Source organism: Lissotriton helveticus, chromosome 4_1 (assembly GCF_964261635.1).
Source record: "Lissotriton helveticus chromosome 4_1, aLisHel1.1, whole genome shotgun sequence".
In the NCBI taxonomy this organism is placed as follows: domain Eukaryota; kingdom Metazoa; phylum Chordata; class Amphibia; order Caudata; family Salamandridae; genus Lissotriton; species Lissotriton helveticus.
Window position 1 is genome coordinate 2,066,729,792 of NC_136063.1, and position 23,781 is coordinate 2,066,753,572.

General features: G+C 47.9%; 1 protein-coding gene across 2 annotated transcripts in view; it reads right to left on the reverse strand.

Annotated features, from left to right (window-relative positions):
* Positions 1-23,781, reverse strand: part of THOC2 (THO complex subunit 2) — a 1,495,542-nt gene that overhangs the window by 814,137 nt on the left and 657,624 nt on the right. For both annotated transcript variants that reach the window (XM_078688746.1, XM_078688744.1), the window contains exon 20: positions 15,137-15,254. In XM_078688746.1, the coding sequence (XP_078544872.1) occupies positions 15,137-15,254 (118 nt within the window). The remainder of the gene's footprint in view (positions 1-15,136; positions 15,255-23,781) is intronic.

The window sequence follows — 23,781 nt, forward strand, 5'->3', positions numbered from 1 at the left end:
GGGTCGCTTCTCTCTGTAGCTGCGCGGACCAGGAGCTGTTCTTTACGACCAGGCTGGAGGCACGAGCTGTCCCACGTAGTCTGCTGCTGATGGCGGTGTTGGATCGTCGATCTGGTCAACAGGCCTTGGCTAGTGCAAGCCACGCGGTGGAACAAAGATGGCGTCTGGTGCGGACCAGGAGGGTCCGGGATGCTTCTCTTTCACAAGGAAGCAAGGGCCAGTCTGGGGGACCAGACTAGCAGTGTTGAAATCTTCGGGTCGTCGTCTCAGAGGTCACAAGCCAGCCGGCAAGTGACCAGACAACAGGAAAGGCAGCAACCAGGCAAAAGGGCCCCACGCAGATCTCGTGGAGGCAGGGGGGCTGGTCTTTGATGCAGGTGCTGTGTCGATGTGGGGCTTCTCAGTCCCCGATGCACTTACTCGAGGGTCCCTCGGGGGTCGTGCTGGAAGCACTGTGCAGGTTTCTTCAAGATGGCCGTCTCCACGTTGCTTGTCGCACCCACGGGTCCCAGCTGTGCTGTGGATGTGGGTAGAGGTCAGAGGGGTCTGGAGGTCCGGGTCTCGTTGAGCTGGGTCGTCGGATTCCGGGAAGGAAGGACTTGCAGCAAACCGCACAGGAGCTTGATGGTGCCTGCGAAGCAGGATGGTCACTCCCTGACCATAGGGGAGATTCTTCAGTCTTCTGATGTTCAGGAGGTCGAAGGTCAAGAGTTTCTTCATGGAAGTTGTCAAGATTAATCTAACTGGGAATGGGACCAGCTCCTACCTTTATTCAGCTAAAGGGGGCTGCACTACGACTAGGTCCCTCCCCTGGGTGGGACCCGGAAGGGGGGTGGTTACACCCCCTATCCTTTGTCCGGTTTCCCGCCAGAGCTGGGGCTGGAGTGACCCAGCAACTGGTTGGAACCGGTGTATGCACAGGGCACCTTGTGTGCCCCAGGCATGTCTCATTCCTTTCAGCCTTGGCCTACCTAATACACAAAATCCTGTCTGGGGTGGTGCTAGAACCTCCCAAGGCAGGAAACCCTTTGTCTGAGCCCCCCTCGCTGGAAGGACTCCCAGCAGCAGGAGGTCAGACTTGTGTCTGTGGTGGCAGCATCCATCTTGTGATGCTGAGGCTCGAGTTAACTTTAACCGGGGTACACGATTACATACATGTCGTGTCCCTCTAGAAGGGTGGGATGCTACCCCCGTCGCCAGAATTGGCGAGGGGGTAGTATTCCAATTCGTATGACACCTTACTCGACATGTTTTGATAATGTTATACCAGAGTAAGCATTTAACCGCGAGGATTATAATGCACTTAAGAGTATATGGTCTAGCGTTATCTTGGAACAGCTATTAGGACTTGGTTCCGCAAGCTGCAAACGGGCTCAGCTCATGCCAGAGCACCATCTCACATAATTCCAAGCACTCTGCCTTCAGGATTGATAAGGCCTTCCATAGGAGTGACTGATAGGAATATATGTGTCCATTTTAGGTTTAGATATAGGGAACTATATCTAAAGCAAAGGGTGATTACCCCACCTTGCCCCAGCTGTCGTGCAGCCAGTTGTGTCTGTTTTGGAGGGCCAGCCAGGGGTGGCATAATACATGCTGCAGCCCCTGGTAGGCCCTGGGTACACCTATGCCCTGGATACCTAAGGTATAATGTACAGGGACTGATAAGGTGGCCCAATACCAATTGGTAAATGCACCTAGGGTACATGGTTGTAATTTTAGAGAGAGAACAGCTAGGCTGTGGGTCTGATTAGCAGGCCCACAGCCAGGGAAAGTTGTAAATCAGTGAAGCAAAAAGCAAAAATCTGGGGTGGCCATGGGATTGCAGACCCCACTCTCCTACAGGCAGCACCTGCGAAACCATGTCCCACACAGAGTGGGTGTAACGGCCCAAGAGACATGCAGTGTTCACTGACTGCAGTCCTAAGGTGGCGGAAGAAAACATCTTCCCAAGATGATCCAGCGTCTTGGATTCAGTATCTGGGGGAGCAGTAGGAAATGCGCCCTTAGAAGTAGAGGCTTGGACCACCAAGCTCTCAGGGGTAGAGGTGTAGGGAGAGGAAAATTGGGTCGCCCAGGACCAGGCAGTGGCGTTGGGCAATCATCCTATCCACAGGAGACACTGTGCTGGGTTTGGACCAAGGATGTCAGTAAGGGCCTCATTGAACAGCAGCAGGGGTTCCAAAGACACTGCTGCCGGTTAAAGCACATCAGTCAGAAGGCTGGTACTGACCACCACCGTAGGAAGCTCAAGGTTCAATGACTCAGCCGCCCTACGCAACACCATTGCGTATGAGGCTCCCTCCTCCGTCGCCACGGTAGGGGGAGAAAGCATACTGAGGTTTCATGAGGTGTGTAGACCACTGGCATCACCCAACTCCTCTCTCCAGTCCACTTCACTCAAATGTTCAGCTAGAGGGTCAACAGACCCCTCCCAGTCTTCCTAGCCCTCTTCTGTCTGCCACTCAGGGTGATCGGGAACGCCAGGATAGAACAGTGATAGAACAGTGGTACAAAAGTACTGGCCGGTGTCGGATCTGGTGTCAGTCGATGCAGGTCAGGCTCTGTGTTCAGGTCCGGGTGGAGGCCAGAGTCGATGCCGGCTGCAGACACAAACGGCATCGGAGGGGGCGGAGGTGTCGTCAGTGGATTCGAAGGAGGTGTCGTAATGTCAACCGGCGCTGATAAGGATCCAGACCTGGATCTCTGGGGGCCCTGTGGTACCGGAGACGGAGCCGCTTGGTTCATAGGCCTAGAACCCCAGTCCGCAGGGCCCGAAGGCGCGCCGGTGGAGTCGGGCTGAAGAAAGATCGAATGAAGGGCTTCGTAAAAACTACAAAGCTGGGCTGGGGTAGCTCCGGCTGTGGGAAAAGCAGGAAAGCTCGGAGCCGACCCAGCAGGCTCCGCAGACAGAGCAGCAGAACGACCACCATCCGCATCACGCGTCGGCCAACGGACAGAGAGAACGCGAAGACCGACGGTGCTTCTTTGCTTTCTTTTTGTTTTTCAACTTACCCGAAGACAAAGACTTCGAAGATGAGTGGTTGCTATGGCTCCGTGACCGGTCCCGCAACCTCCCTCTGGAACGGGACCTCGAGCGGCGCGGAGCACAATGCCGGGCTTCCTGAATCTTTCGCGATCGCTCCCGCAAAGACTTCGGGTTCATGACCCACCAGACGGAGCACGACTTCGGGTTGTGGTCGCGCTCCAGACACCAGAGGCACAAAAGGTGAGGGTCAGTAACTGTCATCAATTTGTGACAGGCATCACAAGCCTTGAAGCCGGTCCGGCGTGACATCCACACATGCACCAGAAAGCAACACGACTCGAAAAGAAGTCGACAAAAGTCGAAATAAAGTTAGTCAAAAAGTGACTAAAGGTACCGCTCTCTGCGGATCTGCGCTGAGTAGCGTGGAAAAGTAAAGAACTAATGTCAGCGCTTTAGGGCGGCGTCAAAGTGGATACTGTGACGTCATCCTGGCGATCAAGACGCCGAACGCGGAGTCGACCGACACCACCTACAGAAGCGCAGGGGTATTGCTATGAAAAAAAATCTTCGGATCCAGTCTAACGCCTGGGGGTAATTCTAAGGTAAGGAATCTATATCTAATAGTCTCTTTCAGATATACGCAGCTTGCAGTGTGTGTGTGTGTGTGTGTGTGTGTGTGTAAGGTACAGGGCCTCTAAGGGTGACACAATAAGTGTTGCACCCCTTTGAGGGCTTCCCTGGCAACAGTGCCCTTGATACCTGTGGTACTTTTTACAAGGGACTGACCTGTGGCCAAAGAGAGCCAATTGGGCTTTGTTTTTAATGCAGTTTAGGGAAAGGACATAGGCCCTGCACACCTGATTGGCAGAAACCCATGCCACACTCAGTCGAAGTATATCAGCAATTCAGCAAAAAGTAGGGGCAACCAGGCAAAAAGAGCGCACTTTTTCTCTCCCCCCCCCCCCAAACGAAAGAGAATGAGACTAACCTTTCCCCAGAGTGTCTTCAATGTCTAGGTGGAAGAACCTGGAAAGTCCATCTGCATTGTCATGGGCACTCCCACTACTAAGTCCAATCCCTGTAGGGAGATGGACCACCCTTAAAAGTTTAGGATTTTAACTCTTTCATTTGCATTAGCCATTTGAGAGGTCTGTAGTCAGTTTGAACTAGGAAGTAAGTATCAAACAAGTATGGTCTCAGTTTCTTCATGGACCAAACCACAGCCAATGTCTCCCTCTGAATGGCACTCCAACGCAGCACCCTGGGGAGAAGCCTTCTGCTTATAAAAGCAACAAGTTGGTCCTGGCCTTCATTATTGGTCTGGGATAGGACCGCCCCTATCTCTAGCTCAGAGGCATCACTGTGCACAATGAACTGCTTGATATAGTCTGGAGCCATGAGAATTGGTGCTGAGCAAATTGCCTCTTTAAGGGTGTCAAAAGCCTTTTGACAGCTAACTGTCCAGTTTACCTTTTTGGGCATCGTCTTGGAGGTGAGTTTTGTGAGGGGAGTCACAATGAACCCATATCCCTTCACAAACGTCCTGTAGTACCCAGTCAAGCCAAGAAATGACCTGACTTGGGTCTGGGTTGTTGGAGATGCCCAGTCCAGGATAGCCTGGATCTTGGGCTGTTAGGGTTGCACTTGGCCTCCACCAACAAGGTGGCCCATGTATACCACTGTTCTCTGCCCTATCCGGCGTTTGGATGCCTTGATAGTTAGGCCTGCAATTTGCAGCGCTTTTAAAACCTTCCCATGGTTGATCAGGTGATCCTGCCTGGTGGAACTAAAGACAGTAATTTCATCTAGATAAGCTGCACTAACGGATTCCAGAAAGGACTTGGTTCACCAACCTTTGGAAGGTGGAAGAGGCATCCATTTGTCCTGGTGGACCCTTGGTGCCACAGACTCCAAAACCCATCCCTTTTGCCCTGGTTGGAATTCCACCAGTGCAGCTTTTTGGTCATATCAGTGCTTCTGGAGCTCCTGGCTGGCCTCAAGATTCTTGGAAGAGATTTCCATGTACTCTGCCACTCTGGACCTTAGGCCTAGTACATAGTCCACAATGTCTTGTTTGGGTTCTTGAAGAGGCTTCTCCCAACCCTCTTTTACAAGACAGAGTGATCCCCTAACAGGATGGCCAAACAGAAGTTCAAAGGGGTAAAACCCTACTCCCTTCTGAGGCACCTCTTGTAGGCGAAAAGCAAGCATGGTAATAGGACATCCCATCTCCTTTTGAGCTTTTCAGGGAGCTCCATAATCATGGCTTTCATTGTCTTGTTAAACCTCTCAACAAGACCATTGGCTTGCGGGTGATAGGGTGTAGAAACGTGTACTGCATTCCACACTCTTTCCACATATGTTTTAGGTAAGCAGACATGAAGTATGACCCTCTGTCTGAAACCACCTACTTAAGAAACCATAACCTGGTAAGACACCAATGAAGGCCTTGGCCACTGTAGGAGCTGTGGTAGTCCTAATGGGAATTGCCTCAGGATACCTGGTGGCATGATCCACTACCACCAGCATACATTTGTTTCCAGAAGCTGTGGAAGGTTCAAGTGGGCATACTATGTCCACACCTACCCTTTCAAAGGGAACCCCAACCACTGGTAGTGGAATTAAGGAGGCCGTTTGGGCATCCACCTGTTTTGCCACTGGCTTGACAGGTGACATATGAGCAGATAAACTCCTTTACTTTGAGACAGCTGGGCCCAGTAAAAGTGTCTCCATAGCATTTCCTAGGTTTTGGTTTGGCCCAGATGTCCAGATAGGGGGGGGATGTCAAGATAGTAAGAAATCACTGTACTTCTGAGGCACTACCATTCTCCTAGTAGCTCCATGGTTGGGGTCTCTGGCCTCAATGTACAGTAGTGACTCCTCCCAATAGACTCTGTGGGTAGAACTGACATCTCTCTTTTCCTATGCAGCAGCTTGCTGCCTCGGGCTTTCAAAAGCTGTACAGTCATGCTGTCCAAGGTACAGCTCTTCCCTAGTGGGTCCCCCCTGGGCCTTAGAACTCAACCTGGTAGGGTCAAGTTCCATAGGCTCAGTTACCTCCGGGGTTTCCAAGTCCTCTTCCTTAGGAGAGGGGTCCTGATTCTTTAGCTATACAATAGCTGGTTTCCCAGTGTTTTACCTTTCCTCTTGGAAGGTTGGGCTATTCTTTCAGGCTCCAACGTGTCTTTTTCACCCTGCTTTCGGCTCTAGTCTGGAGACACACCATCTCAGGGATGTCCAGCAATGCTGCATGGGCTTTTAATTCTACTTCAGCCCATGCTGAGGTTTCCAGGTCATTACCAAGCAGACATGCAGCTGGGGGATCAGTCAGGCTTTATCAGAGGGTAGTGTTGAGCATTTTTTGTACACACAATCAGCAAATAATGTCTCACACTCAAAAGACTGAACTCGGACCAATTTGATGTGTATAAAAATATTATTTAGTTGTATTTATTTTCTAGAACCAAGCAAGCCTGGTACAGATAAGTGAAAATGCTACGTTTCGAGGCATGTTGAACAATATAAGCAAGCTGAATGAAAATGACTGTTACAGGTTAGTAAATGTTTTCAGGACAGTGAAAATATTACTTTTAGATTACAGATTACGTTTTCTACTCAGTGTGATAAGCCTAGATATCACAATGGGACATTTCCTAGAGAAAAGTTAAGGAAAGCAGTTTTTAGTTATTTATGGTTTTTCAACGTTTCATAAAAAAACAACTCCATACTTGGAACAATTTTCAGGGAAAAGCAGTCAATGCAATTCTATGGAAAGAAGGAATATGCTACTTACCAGTATGCATCTGTTCTTGGCATAGAGGGCTGCAGAGTGGTACATTTATGAATAGATCGCCATCTGGTGTTGGGCTCGGATGATTGCACTTGTTTTTCTTCTGGAGAAGTCTTTGTCGTCATCGATGACTCCTCCTCTAGGTGCTAGTGCGCATGGGCATCGGCTCCATCCTTAGATTGTTTTGCCATAGTAGGGTTAGATGGAGTAGTGTAGTATAATACATAAAGATATGCCCATGTAAATGTATCTAAATAAGACAATGTTGGGACAGACACTGGTTTCCGGGGAGGCAGGGAGGGCATGTACCACTCTGCAGCCCTCTATGCCAAGAAAAGATGCATACTGGTAAGTAGCATATTCCGTTCGAGGCATATGGGCTGCAGATGGTACATTTATGAATAGATTATACAGCAGTTACCTCCCTAGCGGTGGTCACCCGTGTCTGTCGCAACTGTTTGAAATAGAGTTTTTAATACAGTTTGGCCCACTCTGGCTTGTTGTGTAGCCTGCACATCAACAGTAGTGCTTTGTAAAGGTATGTGGTGTAGACCAAGTTGCTGCTCTGCATATGTCATCTAGAGGAATGTTTCCTAAGAATGCCATAGATGCTCCTAGCTTACGTGTAGAATGAGCTCTAGGAGGAACAGTTAATGTCCTCTTTGCTTTTATGTAACATATTTGTATACATCTTACAATCCATCTAGCGATGCCTGCTTTAGAGATAGGATTGCCCTTATGTGTTGGGGAAAATGCTACAAATAGTTGTTTAGTTTTCCTGAAATTTTGTGTCCTTTCTATGTAGTACAAAATGGCCCTTTTGACATCTAGTGTATGTAGGGCCCTTTCTGCTACCGTCTGTGGCTTTGGGAAAAAGACTGGTAGTTCCACCGGTTGATTGATGTGAAATGCTGAAATTACTTTAGGCAAGAACTTTGGGTTTGTTCTAAGAACCACTTTATTCTGATGTAATTGTAGGAATGGTTCTTGTATTGTCAATGCCTGTAATTCACTTACTCTCCTGAGTGAGGTAATGGCTATAAGAAAGGCCACCTTCCATGTAAGGAATTGTATTTCACACCTATGCATAGGTTCGAAAGGTGGTCCCATTAGTCTGGTGAGTACTACGTTGAGGTTCCAGACCGGGGAAGGTGGTAATCTTGGTGGAATGACTCTCTTAAGGCCTTCCATGAAGGCTTTTATCGCTGGCACTCTAAACAGGGATATGTGCTGCCTGTTTTGTAGGTACGCTGCTATAGCTGCTAGATGTACTCTGATAGATGTGTACACGAGATTACATTGCTGTAAGTGTAGTAAGTAGCAAATAATCTCCTTTGTTGATACGTCCAGAGGGTTGATATTATTAGTGGTACAGTATATAGCAAACCTCTTCCACTTGTGGTGGGACGTCGCGCTTGCTTAATTATCTCCATGCAATTTGGGGGTAGATCTAAGTACCCAAATTCTAGGATTTCAGGAGCCAGATCGCTAAGTTCAGTTGTGTGGGATCAGGGTGCATTATTTCTCCATGGTTCTGTGTAAGTTGCATGGGTAGAATTTTTAGGTTTTGGTGTGGCACTTGTGAGAGTTGCAAGAGCGTGGTGAACCACGGTTGTCGTGCCCACGTGGGTGCCACTAGTATCATGGTCATTGAGTGTTGTTGCAGCTTTCTGACCACTAATGGGATTAGTGGGAGAGGGGGAAAAGCGTATGCAAATTTGTTGGACCAATTTATCCATAACGCATTGCCCTGCGACAGGTGGTGTGGGTACCTGGACGCGAAGCTTTGGCATTTTGCGTTCTGATGAGTGGCAAAGAGATCTATCTCTGGTTGTCCCCATCTTTGGAAGAATGGTTGCAGTATTTGTTGGTGCAGTTCCCATTCGTGTATTTGTTCGGACTGTCTGCTTAAGATGTCTGCCATCTGGTTTTGAACTCCTGGTAGGTGTTCTGCTAACAGATAGATGTTTTGAGGAATGGCCCATCTCCAAATTATCCCGTGAGCGATGCGTCCGCTGTTATTGTCACCTGTGGAATTGGTTCTAGGAACGACCGCCCCTTGGCAATGTTTGTTGTGTTCCACCACTTCAGAGAGCGGTGTGTGCGGTCGTCTACCAACACCAGATCTGTAATCTGTCCTTGAGCCTGATTCCACTGTGTCGCTAAACATTCTTGTAGCGGACGCATTTGTAGTTTGGCATATGGTATTAACAGTATGCAGGATGACATCATCCCTAATAGCTGCATGAACACTCTTGCTGTTAATGAGTGTTGTGGCTGAAATTTTTGAATGATTGTAAGCATTGTCTGGATCCTGACTGGATTGGGGTATACTTTGGCTTTTTCTGGGTCTATAGTAGCCCCTAAATATTGTTGAACCTTGCTTGGTTGCAGGTGTGACTGTGTAGTTCACAGTGAACCCTAGTTGGTGCAGCATGTGAATTGTCTTCTGTGTGTTCTGAAGACATTCTTTTTGTGACTTGGCCTTTATTAGCCAGTCGTCCAAGTATGGGAAGACATGTATTTGTTGTCTTCTTAGGTGGGCTGCAACCACCGCTAGGCATTTTGTGAACACCCTTGGCGCCGTCGTGACACCAAACGGAAGGACTTTGAACTGATAATGTTGTCCTTCTACCACAAACCGTAGATATTTCCTGTGGGCTTTGTGAATCGGGATATGAAAGTAAGAGTCTTTTAGATCCAGTGTAGAAAGAAAGTCCCCTTTCTTCAGTAAAGGAAGTACTTGTTGGAGCGTGACCATGTGGAAATGTTCCGAATTTATGTATGCGTTGAGAGGTCTTAGGTCTAGTATTGGCCTTAGAGACCCATCCTTTTTTGGAATTAGGAAGTATAGGGAGTATACTCCTGTTCCTTGTTGTTGCCTTGGAACCTTCTCTATGGCATGCTTTTGTAGCAGAGATAGTACTTCTTGTTTTAACAGTGTTAAGTGATCTTGTTTCATTGGACGCTGTTTGGGGGGGATGTTTGGTGGGGTAGATGTGAGTTCCAGGCAATAACCATGTTGGATAATTTGTCTCACCCACCTGTCTGATGTGATGTTTTCCCAGACAGGTAGGAACTGTGATAGGCGTCCCCCGACCGGTGTTATATGGTCTGGGGGGAGCTGTATGAAGTCACTGCTTTGGGGTTGGAGAGTTGCGGTTGTTGTTGTTTCCGCGTCCTCTACCCTTGCTGTTGTTACCTCTGTAACTACCTCTAGAATTACCTCTGGGTGATGTCGGTGTAAAAGAGGTTTGTTGCTGGCTTGTACCTGTATTTTTGGATCCTCCTCTATAGGCGGACCTACGAAAGGAACCTCTTTGGGTCGGCTGTTGCAATGCTCCCATTGATTTAGCCGTTTCCGTATCCTTTTTCATCTTTTCTAAGGCCTCATCTGTCCCTGTGCCGAAAAGTGTTTTCTCATCAAAAGGTTGGTTCAGTAATGAAGTTTGCACCTCTTGTTTGAACCCTGAAACCCTGAGCCATGCATGTCTCCTTAACATGATGCTTGTGTTTATGGATCTTGCTGCAGTGTCTGCCGCGTCTAGGGCGCACTTGATTGAAGTGTTAGTAATTAACTTCCCTTCCTGTATGAGTTGATCTGCCCTCTTTTGATGTTCTTTAGGGAGATGTGTGATGAGTTTCTCTAACTCATCATAATGCGCTCTGTCATACCTTGCAAGTAGTGCCTGTGTATTAGCTATGCGCCAGCTGTTTGACGCTTGAGATGCAACTCTCTTGCCAGAAGCATCTATTAGCTTAGACTCTTTGTCAGGAGGTGGAGCTTCTCCTGTAGATAAAGAGTTTGCTCTCTTACGAGCGTTTGTGACCACTAGTGAGTCTAGAGGAATTTGTCCCTTGATGAATATTGGGTCTTTTGGAGCTGCCCTATATTTCTTATCAATTCTTGGGTTCAGTACCCTAGCCCTCACCGGGTCTTTGAATATCTCTGATGTGTGATTGAGAAGGCCCTTAAGCATTGGTAGTGTTCCTGATGTTTTTTGTGCAGCCGGTAGTGTTTCTAATAGGAAATCTTCTATTTGAGGTTCTGCATGTAGTTCTACCTTGTGGTATTTTGCTGCTCTATCAATGAGTTGTGCAAACCCAGTATTATCATCAGGAGGTGAAGGTTTTGACGGATACAATTCAGGGTCGTTATCGTTATCTGACCCTACATTGTACTGTTCCCATGGGTCTGCGTCCTCTGGGATTGTGTCTTCATCATCCCCAGGATGCTCTCCCTCCCCTGTGTCACTTTCTACATCTGTTGTAGGTGTAGATGGTCGTGTGGGATGAATAGCTGGCCTATTGTGAGGAATAGGAGAAGAGGGTGTGTCTCTAGGATGTGGGGAAGGGGGAGGAGTTGTATTTGTCCCCATTGTTCTCTTCTTCGGAGGAGTTTTGTCGTCCGATTGTTCATTTTTCCTCTTTTTGGGTAGTTCTGTGACTACCTTGCCAGTTTGTGGATCAATAAACAGAGTCTTTTGTTTAGGATCGGTTTTATATTCCTGTGTCGGTACCGGAGTTTTCGGGTCCGAAATGTGTTTTTTCTTCTGACTGTCCATTTGTATTTTCGGCACCGAGATTTTATTCGGATCCGATGTCTTCGGTGTCGAGGGTGTCTTCGGTGTCGATGTTGTTTTCGACGTCGAAGCGTGTTTCTGTGTCGACATGGACTGTTTCGACTTTGAGCTTTCCTTGATATGGAGCTTCGGTGTCGATGTCGGGGTGGGTCGTTTATCGGAACCACCATGATGGGAGACCGAGTGTTTCGGTTTAGTTGCCGGGCCCGAAGGCGGGGCGTCGGAAACTTTTTTCGGTTGTCTGACCGGGCTCGAGGGCGGGGTCGACACCGTGCGGGGTCTGTTCTTTGGTAAAGGGACGTCGTCACTCACGGTTTGTTGGACGTCGATTTCCTCGACTTCGGACTCGTCCACTTCAGACCCCGCCTCGTCGGCCTCTTCTTCCTCCTCTTCTGGGTGCTGGTCCTCGAACAGCTCCGGGATCGCTTGTGACTGCATTCTCGATACCTCGTGTCTTCGGGCTAGACGGTTTCTAATCGTCGATTTTGAGGAAAATGCTGCACAGGCCTCACAGTCCCTGGATTCGTGTTCAGGGGACAAGCAGAGGTTGCACACCTCGTGTAGGTCCTTGTGTGGGAACTTAGCACCACACGCTGGACATTTTTTGAATGGAGTCCTTTCCATGGACTCCGGGCTGGACTACGTCGAGCTGGTCTTCCCGTAGTCGTCGTTCTTCGAAACGCGCCGAGATGGAAGTGTAGTCGCGTTCGATAACAATACCGTCGAATTGGAAATGGTTACGCGCCGAATATCACTTTCTTTATCAAAGTCGATCCGGAGCGCTTCGATCCTCATCCGAACCCGATGGCGGAAAAAAACAATCTAAGGATGGAGCCGATGCCCATGCGCACTAGCACCTAGAGGAGGAGTCATCGATGACGACAAAGACTTCTCCAGAAGAAAAACAAGTGCAATCATCCGAGCCCACCACCAGATGGCGATCTATTCATAAATGTACCATCTGCAGCCCATATGCCTCGAACATTGAGTTATCAGTTTGCAGGTAAGTACAAGTTTGTGGGATTGGTATTCTGGGGTTAGAACCGGGGTTCCCCCAGGGTCAAGGATGCACTCTCAAAGCACCCTCAGCTGCACTAGAGTGGCTGGGTGCAGTGTGCTGAGGCCCAATTTTATCCAATGGGGAATAGAGGGCCTTCGGTTGGTGGCTCTCACAAGCAGGCCTCAAGGTTGTGGGAGCAAAGCTCCTGGTGTTTGGCTCAGGGCAAAGGAGGATCCGAGTTATCACCCAAAGTTCACCTGCAGCAGCGCTGGGGCGGCTGGACGCAGGGTGATGTTTTGGAATCGGGTGCCCTGTTGTTTTCAAAGGGGATTCTCCAGTTGTAACAAACACTGCAGACTCGGGGACGAACATCTTCTGGAGGTGACTACCAGAGAGGTAAGTTGGGATGCTGGGACACCATCGGCTGGGCCACGCAAGGCCGTGGGGCGTTGGGTGCAGGGGTGTCTTTAGGCTCCGGTCGCGGTGGTGGTGGTGTGGGGGGGGGAGGGGAGGGGGAGAGATCCTTCAGAAAGATGCTGCAGGCTTCGCTTGGAGATTCGAGGCAGGTCAGAAATCACCAGATCTTCGGTCAGGATCGCAGGGGAGACTTCCTCGTGGTATTGGGCCACTCGAACTCGAGCCGTAGGCGACGGGTGCAGCCTATCGGTTTTGGCTGGAGTCCGAGTCTGTTGGTGAGCAAATCCGGTACTCACAGGAGACAAAGTCTTTCTTGTGGAAAGTAGGGCAGGTCCCCGGGGTTCTTAAGGTTACTGGCTGCAGGACACACCATGATTTTGATGGAGCAGGTTCGAGGTGGGGACAGGCCGGTAGGGCTGGGCCAAGTCAGTGGGCATCCTCCTCTTAGTTTCAGCACAGCTCTTCAGTCCTTCTCTTCATGGCATTACAGGTAGGTAACGGTTGGTATCAATGGGTTCCTTCCTTGGGGTGGGTACACCCACTATTATGTCATCCTCTAGTGGGAGGGGGGCATATGCTTCACTCTGGATGACTGTGTCCCCTCATCTGCAAGATGGCTGGGACAGAGTAGTGCTTCACCTCGCCTCCCCCACCTGAGGGACTTGATTACCAAAGGTGGACACACTTCCCTTCTTCATTTGGTTTTCCCGACAATTCTCCTGCCCAAAGTGGGGGTCAGAACCAGTGGGAGCCAGCCAAGGAATGGGATAGCTCACAAAGGTGGCATGCCGTTGAAGTTTCCCCTTTGTGGGCCCTGGCCATCCTGGGGAAGGCGGCTTGGCACCTCGCCCCATGATGTGCATTGTTTCAGACCCCCGAGAGCAGCAGGCTCTTGATCCAGGGGTGCAGAAACATGTCTGGTGGTGGCAGCTGGCGAGCAGCCGCTCAGCCTGGACACTATTGTTAGGTCGTTTTTCAGGGGGCATCTCCAAGATGCACACTATGTGCATTGTTCATTAAATCCCACACTGGCAACAGTGTGGGTTTAATGTGCTGATAAGTTTGATACCAAACTTCTCAGTTTTCAGTAAAGCCATTACGGTACTGTGGAGTTCGCAATGACAAATTCCTAGCACCATATAGTCTCACTGGTATTACTGCACTTCCACTGTCTAAAAATTGACTTAGACACTGTAGGGGTATAGCCTCATGCACCTGTACCCTCAACCAATGGTATAGTGCACCCAGCTAGAGGGGTGACTGAACTATGCCAGGGCAGTGGGTTGTAGGCATGACACACATCCCTGGTGCCATGTCGACTCTCTATTTTGTTCTGCACCAAAAGACGCAGCCTGCAAAGGCAGTGTGTGTGTGTGTGTGTGTGTGTGTGTGTGTGTGTGTGTGTGTGTGTATAAAGGTACAGGGTCTCCAAGGGTGACCCTGTAAGTGCTGCACCCCTTAGAGGCCTTCCCTGGCCACAGTGCCCTTGGTACTTGTGTTACCATTTACAAGGGACTGGTCTGTGGCCAAAGAGTGCCAACTGGGTTTTGCTTTTAATGCAGTTTAGGGAAAGACCATATGCCCTGGGCACCTGTTTGGCAGGAACCCAGGGCACACTCAGTTGAAGTACATCAGCAATTCAGCAAAAAGTGGGGCCAACCATGGAAAAAGAGGGCACTTTCTTACACATGCCTTGAACACAATGGCATCGTTTTATTAAAGAGCACAGACACTGGTAACCTGGTTAGCTGGAACCCAGAGCACACTCCGTTAAAGATGCATCAGAATCAGTCAAAAAGTGTGTGCGGGAGGTGGGGTGGAGGTACTGCAATAGAAACCCAGTTTCCTACACTTGTCTCTTTGGGTGAATTAATGCTGGCACCGGGGACAGAATACAAAGGGCATATTTTCTATCCCTCTTATTGAATTGTGCATTCCCCAACCAGTCGATTGCACACATAGCCCACTAGCTTATTTGGTAGATTTCAGTTTTTTAGGTTTTTCTCTCTAAGTATGTTGTCTGTAGACTGCTTTTTCTCCAGAAAGGACAGACAATTAGGTAAAACTTCGGCTTCTTTTTTAGTCTGTGGAGCTTCAGCAGGTCAAAGAGTGGGAATAAATGTTAAGTCTGAAGACATTTTAAGGCAACAGGAAGCCTATAAAGGGCCTTTGAGGGCCTGGGGGGAAGGATCTTAAGAAAGCGTACAAGCAGAGGGAGGCACATCTGATGTCACAAGAGGATAGACCACCAAATGAGAAAAGATGAGGTAGAGCAAAAAATAGAAGATGAGAGAAATTGAGAAATTACAAAGTATTTAGAAATGACCATAAGGCATGGGTTAACATTAACTTCTCACCTCAGCTTTCAATTGCTCACCGCCAGTCATAGCATCTAATTGCTCCATTGTCACTTCCTCAGTAATTTCTATTCCAGCCATTTTTTGCACAACTTCCTTCAGAATGAGAAGATCAAAGCTACAGGATGTGAACAGAATATAAAAAGCTGAATACACTGAAATTGCTGGTGTACGCCACATACAAGTAAACATTTATTGTCTGTACAACACATCTGTCAACTTGGAAGTACAACATTACAATGTGAAATCCATTGTTATTGTTTTTCTTCAATGATAGCCAGCCAAATAAGTACACACCCGTAAGGTAATCTTTTCTCTGATTTAGATTTTTCTTTCAAATCCCCAACACTTCAGCCAAAAATGTTTTCACAGTTGTCAAAGGATGCCACTGAAACAAAGGCTCAGAGTATCACTGAACTGATCTATGAGGAATGGTAACCAATTAAAAATAAGTAGCCCTTAGGCAAACACCATCCATGAGACGTTTTAAATGACAGCAAAGGAAGTCACCTTGTAGGCAATTATAATCAATGCCTATATGTATGTAATGCCAGGATGGATGATAAATTAGGTAGACAGATTATTTAGGAAGTTACGGCTGCAATTTGTAACACGAGTATATATATTAAAAGCTAATGAAATCATGGGAGTGGATGTATTTATCTGAGATTTATGAATGATACCAACATTTGTAGAGGAAATTCTTGGACGTGTTAAGCCTTCCTTGAGAATGATTTCGTAACTGGGTGGTCTTTTACAGGATTGCATAACCCTCAACAAGTCCTGAGGATTGCCCTGTGAAATAATATGTTTGGGACCGAAATACTGACAGTCTAAAAGGTTTGTAGGACATTACTGTGTATTATAAAGTAAAACGTAAAAAGTAACAACTACTTCAATTGTTTTTAACAGAGGAGTCATAGAATATTAACATAGGAACATTAACCTTCCAATAGGGAGAAGGGTGTGTTGCTTATGGTTTCAATGTAGATTATGCTGAAAGGAGTAGGATTACAGTCATGCAAACTATCCTTCAGCTAAAAGGGCTATTACTGTGAGGAAATGGGGTCTATTATATGGTGGGGTTGTGCAACGTCAGACTTATCACCTCTTTAGGACCCTCAGGTTTAGTTTGTCAAACCATCAGCTACTAAGAGATACCCCTGGTACCTAGGGCATAGGTTCCGAAGAGGGTCCCTAAGGGCTGAAGCATGTACTATGCCACCCTAAGGGACCCCCACACAAATTGCATGCAGTCTACAATTGTAGACTGCATGTCATGGTTCGAACTAGGAGTAAAAACACAAAATGGCACACTTACTGTGTGCCATGCCAAAGACACTGCATGTGATATATGCGAGTCACACCAACAGCAGGCCTTGTAGCCCTAAAACAGGGTTCATTATATTACATGAGCGGGCAGATATGCCCCTGTAAAGTCTTGTGCAATTACTAAATGGTACAAGTGAACAGAAAAGCCATTTGAAGTATATGTAGTGGGCACTGGTCATTACGGGTTCCCCAGCTACGTGGTAGCTTTACTGAAACCTATGGTGTATGGTATCAAACATCTTGCATTCATAAATCTGTACTGTTGCCAATACAAGATTTATAATAACATGCACCCAAAGGTGCCCCCTGAAAAACCTACCACTATCTAATGTGCTGGTAGACTGGTCTCGTCCAGCATGCTCCAACAGAAATGTTTCTGACCCCTTGGAGGTGAGAGACCATGCCCTGTGAGGCCAGAAACAATGCCTGCTCCAGAGGAAGGTGTTCACACCTCTTCCAGCAGGATGGCTAGTGATTTAGCATATCAAAGCCAGGGGCTTCAAAGCCTTTGCTGCCTTTGATATGTGACCCTGGCTTCCCCAAGACTGGGAGATGCCACATCCTGCACGGAGGCCCATCTGGCAACAGGACATGCGCAAAATTAGCTATGCAGTAGGCATGATGACACCAGGCTACTCCCACCCCTAAGGTGGGCTGCCTGATGTGCTCCACAACAGAAGGATTCCGCCATCTTGTTATTGGTGGAATTTGGAACTCTGGGACAGTGTTATGCCCACTCCTAACATGAAGTGGTCATATAGGGGGTGTAGTGACCCTATTGTGTGTTTTCTGCATGGCCCACTGTACTTTTCCCTATGTTAGTCTAACTGTGCTCGCGGTAGTAAAATGTGCCAAGGAACATGAGGCCTATCTGAACATACTTGCTTCTGTGGCACATTTTACTTTCACATGGAACCCGCATATGTTTTTGCGTCTGTACTTTTCCAGGGATTTAGTCTGGGTACCACTGGTAAGGTCAAACAATAATCTCTCTTGTTATTCTTTCTGGCCAGGCACTAGCACCTAGACATAACAGAAGAATGCAGCTGTTTCTTTGCATACATTTCCTAGCATATATAGGAGTACATGAGACACAGACACTTGGAACGAGAATTATAAGACAAGACCAATGTGTTGTAGAAATGTAGAGCGTCGTCCTGTGTATGCTGAGATATGTCGATAATCCTGAGGATTTTTCCTATAATCATTTAGCTTTACTCGCAGGAAGGGGGGTGGGTTAGGGTACTCGGTCTTATAAAATGACAGCACTTCATGGTTAATGGACTATTGACCACGTTAACATCATTTTATTATGCATTTGTTTTTTTACTGTGGCACATATACTGCATTTCAGAGAACAAATGTTTAATAAATATTTTAAACTTTATTCATGTCTCTTGTTTAACTTACTGTGGACAAGTACTAGTGAGAGAGCGAAAGGGTGTGTCCTGTAACCACGATCCCTGAGAGGGTCGAGAGGTTGTGTTCTGCGAGAGCCAATTTGCTTGTTTCTCTGGTAAGATTAGGAGGGCAAGTGAGGCACTATAGTTAGTCGGACTCTGGCTCACAGATACTGCGGTAGTATGATAACCCATTCCTACATGCTGAGATTCCATGGTCCCAAGTATAGTTCTGTTTGAGAGCAGAATCCCTGCAACATGGCACTGCCATCGTTTAGTCAGGGACTTATTTGCAGGAACCCTGAGTAGTGCTTGTGCTTATCCACAATATTCCAGGACCTTTGCCCAAAAACGTCCACAGTGCAGGGGATTTCTACTACGCAGTTATTAGGTAGTACCGAGGTCTGTTACTTTTTCAAGCTTGAATAATAAAAGGTTTATACCCACATTGTGCTACCACTAGAATAATTTTCCATTTCACTATGGCTAATCCTGGGGCTATTAATGTTAATTGCTGCCCGGCAGTTACTCAACATTTACTTCAACATGGAGTCCCTGATACAGCAGTCCCTGTTATTTTTGTAGTTGATGTGGACACTGCGTACCGCTATGAAGTTTTTTATTCCTGGGTCACCTTTCTGGCCGTGGACGCTAATGACAATACTTTTCATGACTATACCCTGCCACAGGTACCAATTGTATATCGTCCATATGCACTTCTTAAAATTCTACTTACTGTTTGGGAACACCAAAACTGGTTTAATGGTGCCCTTCCCCATGTCATTGATAATGTTCTAATGGGCCCCATAAGTAATGACAGGGCCACATGCCCGAAATTAGAGGGTTGTAACCCATATCCAGATTTAAATGCGTTCAATTTGGTTTAGACTAATTTTGTATCATGTTTTAGTTGGCCTCTATAGACTTCTTTCGCAGTTTATTTCGCATACTTTGTTAGCTGGTCTGGCCAGGACTGGCCTGCAAGCTCAGGTGCTAGTCTGCTGGGCCCAGAATCAATCCTGTGGTTGTTAATTCGGTCATGGCAAAACGGTCAACAAATCCCGAAGAAGATAGACCAACTTGAAGGCGTGTTTTCCCAAATGGGACCCCAGGACAAGCAGACAAGCACAAGTTCCTTACCTTCGGTTACGATATATCTGTAAGAAACATTAGCAGTGATAGATTCCTTACCTTAGAATTATCCCCAGGGCGTCAGACTGGATCTGGAAAGTTTTTGCATCAGCAATACCCCAGCGGGTCGGGAGGCGTCGTTGTTGCGGCTCCGCGTGCGTCGTTGGCGCCGAGATGATGTCGTCTGAGCTACTTAGACGCGCCCACACGCGCGGAAGTCAGTTCTGTACACGACTTTCACGCCAGGAATGCAGAGCCATGCAAGAAACGGACCACTGGTGCCATGAAACTAGGGCCCTGAAATGGATGACCTTAACCCTAGAAATCAGTTTGCAGAACGGGGAGGATGGGTGGGGCCTTAAGGAACCTATCACTACTAATGTTTATTACAGATATAGCGTTAATGAGAGATGGTCCGCTTGTGCACAGCCCGACCTTTCTTGGTGCCCACGTAGCCAAAGAGCTGGTCATCCACCCGGAACTGTTGTGTGCGCTCTAGATAGAAAGAGCGCACATTTTGGGTCCAGACGGTGGAGCCTCTCTTCCTATTTTGACGGATGCGGAGGTGGAAAGAAGGTGAGCAAAGTGATGGTCTGCCTGATGTGAAAGGCAGTGACAACCTTTTGAAGAAAAGAAGGACGAGTCCTTAGAACAACTTTGTCCAGATGGACGGAGAGAAAAGTAGGCTTAGAAGAGAGAGCCTGGAGCTCACTCACCCTTTTGGCAGAGGTGATGGCAACCAGGAAAGCAGTCTTTAGAGTGAGAAGACGAAGAGGACAATTGTTAAGTGGCTCAAAGGGAGCACACATCCGAAAGGTAAGAACAAGGTTCAAGTCCAACTGAGGCATCACAAAAGGGACAGGAGGAAACATGTGCGTGATGCCTTTCAAGAACCTATTTACAACGGGGGACTTGAAAAAGGAAGGCTGATCTGGCAGCCTTAGAAAAGCGGATAGCTTTTGATAGTGCCCAGAGCCGGGCCCTGCTTGGCCAATGAGAAGAAAAACAAGATCCTCTGAAAGAGGGGCGGAAAGGAGATCCACAGCCTTTGCTGTGCACCATGCCACAAACTTATTCCACCTGCAGGCGTATGCCGTCTTAGTGGAGGGACACCTGGCTGCCAAGATAACATTACAGACTTCAGGAGGCAAGTTGAAAGACATCAACTGACGCCGCTCAATCTCCACGCAAGGAGGTGGTGACTGGACAGGTTCAGGGGGAGACATGCCCTGATGTTCCAGCCAAGCCCAGAGGCACCCCACCCCGCCCTATTTGTTGCAGTACCACATGGCGGTGGTCTTGTCGGTGAACACCTGCCTACCCTCCCCATGACTGAAGGAAGGAATGCCTTCAGTGCAAGCCGGATCGCCCGAAGCTCCAGAAAGTTGATATGGAAGTTGGACTCTGCCGGAGACCAGAGGCCTCTGATCTCTGCCTCTCCCATGTGGCCGCCCCATCCCAGAAGGGACGTGTCTGTCAATACTGTGTATTCCAGTTGGGGAAGGGAGAGGGATCTGCCACTGACCCAATCGGGATTTGTGAGCCACCGCTGCAATTGTCTTGCAGTGCCCTCCGAAATCTGGACGTGATGGGACAGGTTGCCTTGGTGCTGTGCCCACTGGAACTTCAGGCCCCACTGCAGAGCCCGCATATGCCATCTGGCATGATCCACCAACAGGATGCAGGAGGCCATCAGACCCAGTAGTCGAAGCATCATCCTGACCGAAACCCAGGACAGAGGCTAAAAGATCGGAATCATAGCCTGAATCTCCCGGACTCGCTGTTCAGGAGGATAAACCCGCAACTGCGCCGAGTCCAGAACCGCTCCGATGAAAAGGAGCTTCTGTGAGGGAATCAGATGCGACTTTGGCACATTGATGGAGAACCCAAGAGCATGCAGGAGGTCGGCCGTAGTCTGGAGGTGGTAGACAACTGCCTGGGACGAGCCCGCCTTTAACAGCCAGTCGTCGAGATAGAGAGACTGAAACCCCTGATCTGTGCAGATGAGCTGCGATCACCGCCATCACTTTCGTGAACACCCCTGGTAAGGCCAAAGGGGAGCACGGTGAACTGAATATGCTCGTGGCCTACCGAGAATCGCAGGTAGTGTCTGTGGGCAGGCAGGACGGGGATATGAATATAGGCATCCTGCAAGTCCAACGCCACCATCCAGGTCCTGCGGGTGCAGGGCAGACACGACCTGAGCAAGCGTGAGCCTGGGACGAAGCTGTGTTCCTCGCTCGTCCGGCTGGTAAACTTGACACGCATTGCCTTTTTTAATCTCACATTTGTTGCGGACATATTGTTTTTTAATTGTTGAAAACAGTTTCTTTTTAACCCTGCACTGAGGGCACACTGAGCACTTGGATCTCTTTGCGCTGTTTGCACACTGCTTGGGGCTTTAAACAGGAAGTACAGCCAGGACGCCGCCATTAGGGGAGGTTAGCATTCTAGCTTTTTCTGGGGGTATATATTGCAACGCTGACGCAACCGTGCAGCGGATGCCCGCGCCAAAGGCAGGCCCGTCTGCGCCCATACGTGCTCGGGACGGGCTCAAGGCCCGTCTCCCTGTTCAATTCATATCTGACCCTCAAGTTTACTCTAGAGAGCAGCTTATGGCCTCGAACCCAGAGGGCGGTATGGCCAATTGCCAAAGGATTATTCCTAACTATCATGGAGGCACAGGCCAAGCACTGTCCTAAATGTCCCTTTGTTCTGCCGTGCTCTATTATGAATTCCGGCACTTTTAATGGCAACACTTCACGTGCCAGGACTATACGAGCCACGCAGGCGCCTATCAAATGCCTTTTTCTTAATGCTAGGTCTCTAATTAAGCACAGTGTGGAATGTGCTGTGTTTATGGAATCCCACAATATCAAACTAGCGTTTATTACTGAATCTTGGTCTGATGAAGCCTCAGGACCTGATCTTGTTAAAGCTATGCCCCCCATTTTTTTGTGTCACACTCAAGACAGACCCTTTAAGAGAGGTGGGGGATTGGCAGTCATTTATCATGACTCTCTGAAACCCACCTTCATCAAAGTATCCAATCAGTCATGTGAGGCATTGTCTATTAATATTCAAACCTCGGATCACGATACACTGAACACTACCGACCCTCAGGGCCTAGAGGCACGTTTTTAGACTCCATAGGATCCCTCTTAGAGGATGGACTATGCAATACGTTTTTCACAGTTATGGGTGTCTTTAATTTTTATCTCGTAGACTTGAATGATCCAGATTACGCCAAACCACAGCAAATTTTTAGTGGAGGTGACCTCAGGTAGTTAGTGCTAGATCCCACCAATTCTGCAGGCCATACGCTGGATAGTATTTTTTCCAATAACCCCAATCTTGTCTATACCAACACAGAACAACTTACATGGACTGATCATGCGGCTGTGCTATTTGAACTTAAACAAGTTTTGCACTGCTTTCACAAACCCCCTGTTAAGGCAGCTCTAATTACAAGAGCTTGGAAGAGCATCGATAATGTTGCTTTCGGTCATCTTCTTCAAAATACTTTACCTGCACCATCCTCTGATGTAGAAGAAGCCACTACCATCTACACAGATTGGGTGGATTCTGCTTGTAGGACATTGGTGCCAGGCAAACGTTGCATCCCGAAGCGCTTATCACCCTCTGCCCCCTGGTACTCCGAAAGTCTTAAAAACCATAAACTAGATAGTAAAAAACTGGAGAGAGTATGGAGGAAAGAGTATAGGGACTCTGATAGAGGCCTATAAAGTGAGTCTTGCTAATTATAAAAAAATTGCTCTGTGAAACTAAAAAGGCATACTTTGGGGAACAAATTAGAATGGACGGACCCTCATCGAAAGCCTAGTTCAAAACCATTTCTATGCATACTATTGCCTCTAGCCCCAAGATAGAAAGCAACACAGACCTTTGTGAGACGTTGGAGGCCTTTTTCCTACAAAAGGTTGAAAATATATTCTCCTCCTTTACTTTCACGCCTAACCCCACCAATGAGGAGCTGCCTCTGGTGCAGATCCAGTTGGGTTCCCCCCTGGACCCTTGTCTAGTCACAGTACTGAAGGCAGTCCCAGAAATTACTGCAGAGGCTCTTACGCCACTGTTTGTTTCCATATTCAACACAGGAGACTTCCCACGCTCTTGGAAAACAGCATCCATTCTGCCCATACTTAAAAAATCTAACTTGGACCCAAAGGACCCGAGCAACTATAGACTTATCTCTCGCCTTCCCTTCCCGGGAAAGATGATTAAGAAAGCCATGAATGGCCAACTTAGCCGGTTCCTTCAGTCCAATTCCCTGTTACACACCACGCAGTTTGGATTCCGGGCGGAACATAGTACCGAGCTGGCCCTAATAAAATCTACGGATGAGATCAGAGAGGCCCTAGATCAGGGTGGTGCTGCCATACTTATTATGCTGGACCTTTCGGCAGCTTTTGATACGGTCCATCATAAAGTCTTGATGGACAGTCTATTTGCGGTCGGAGTCCAGGGCAGGGCCTGGGATCTCCTGGAATAATTCCTGGCCAGCAGAACACAAAGAGTGGACCTGAAACAGCTTGAAGCCCTTTGCTCTCCCCTGTGGAGTCCCCACAGGGCTCCTCGCTTAGTCCGACGCTATTAAATATATATGTTGTTCCACTGGCAGTCTTGATCAGATCCTTTGATTTTTATTTAACTTCTTATGCGGACGACACACATATAGTGTTATCAATCCAGAAAGGATCTGAGGTGGAGATTGGCTTAAAATGCCATAACTGTATGCAGGCAATTTCAGCATGGATGGCA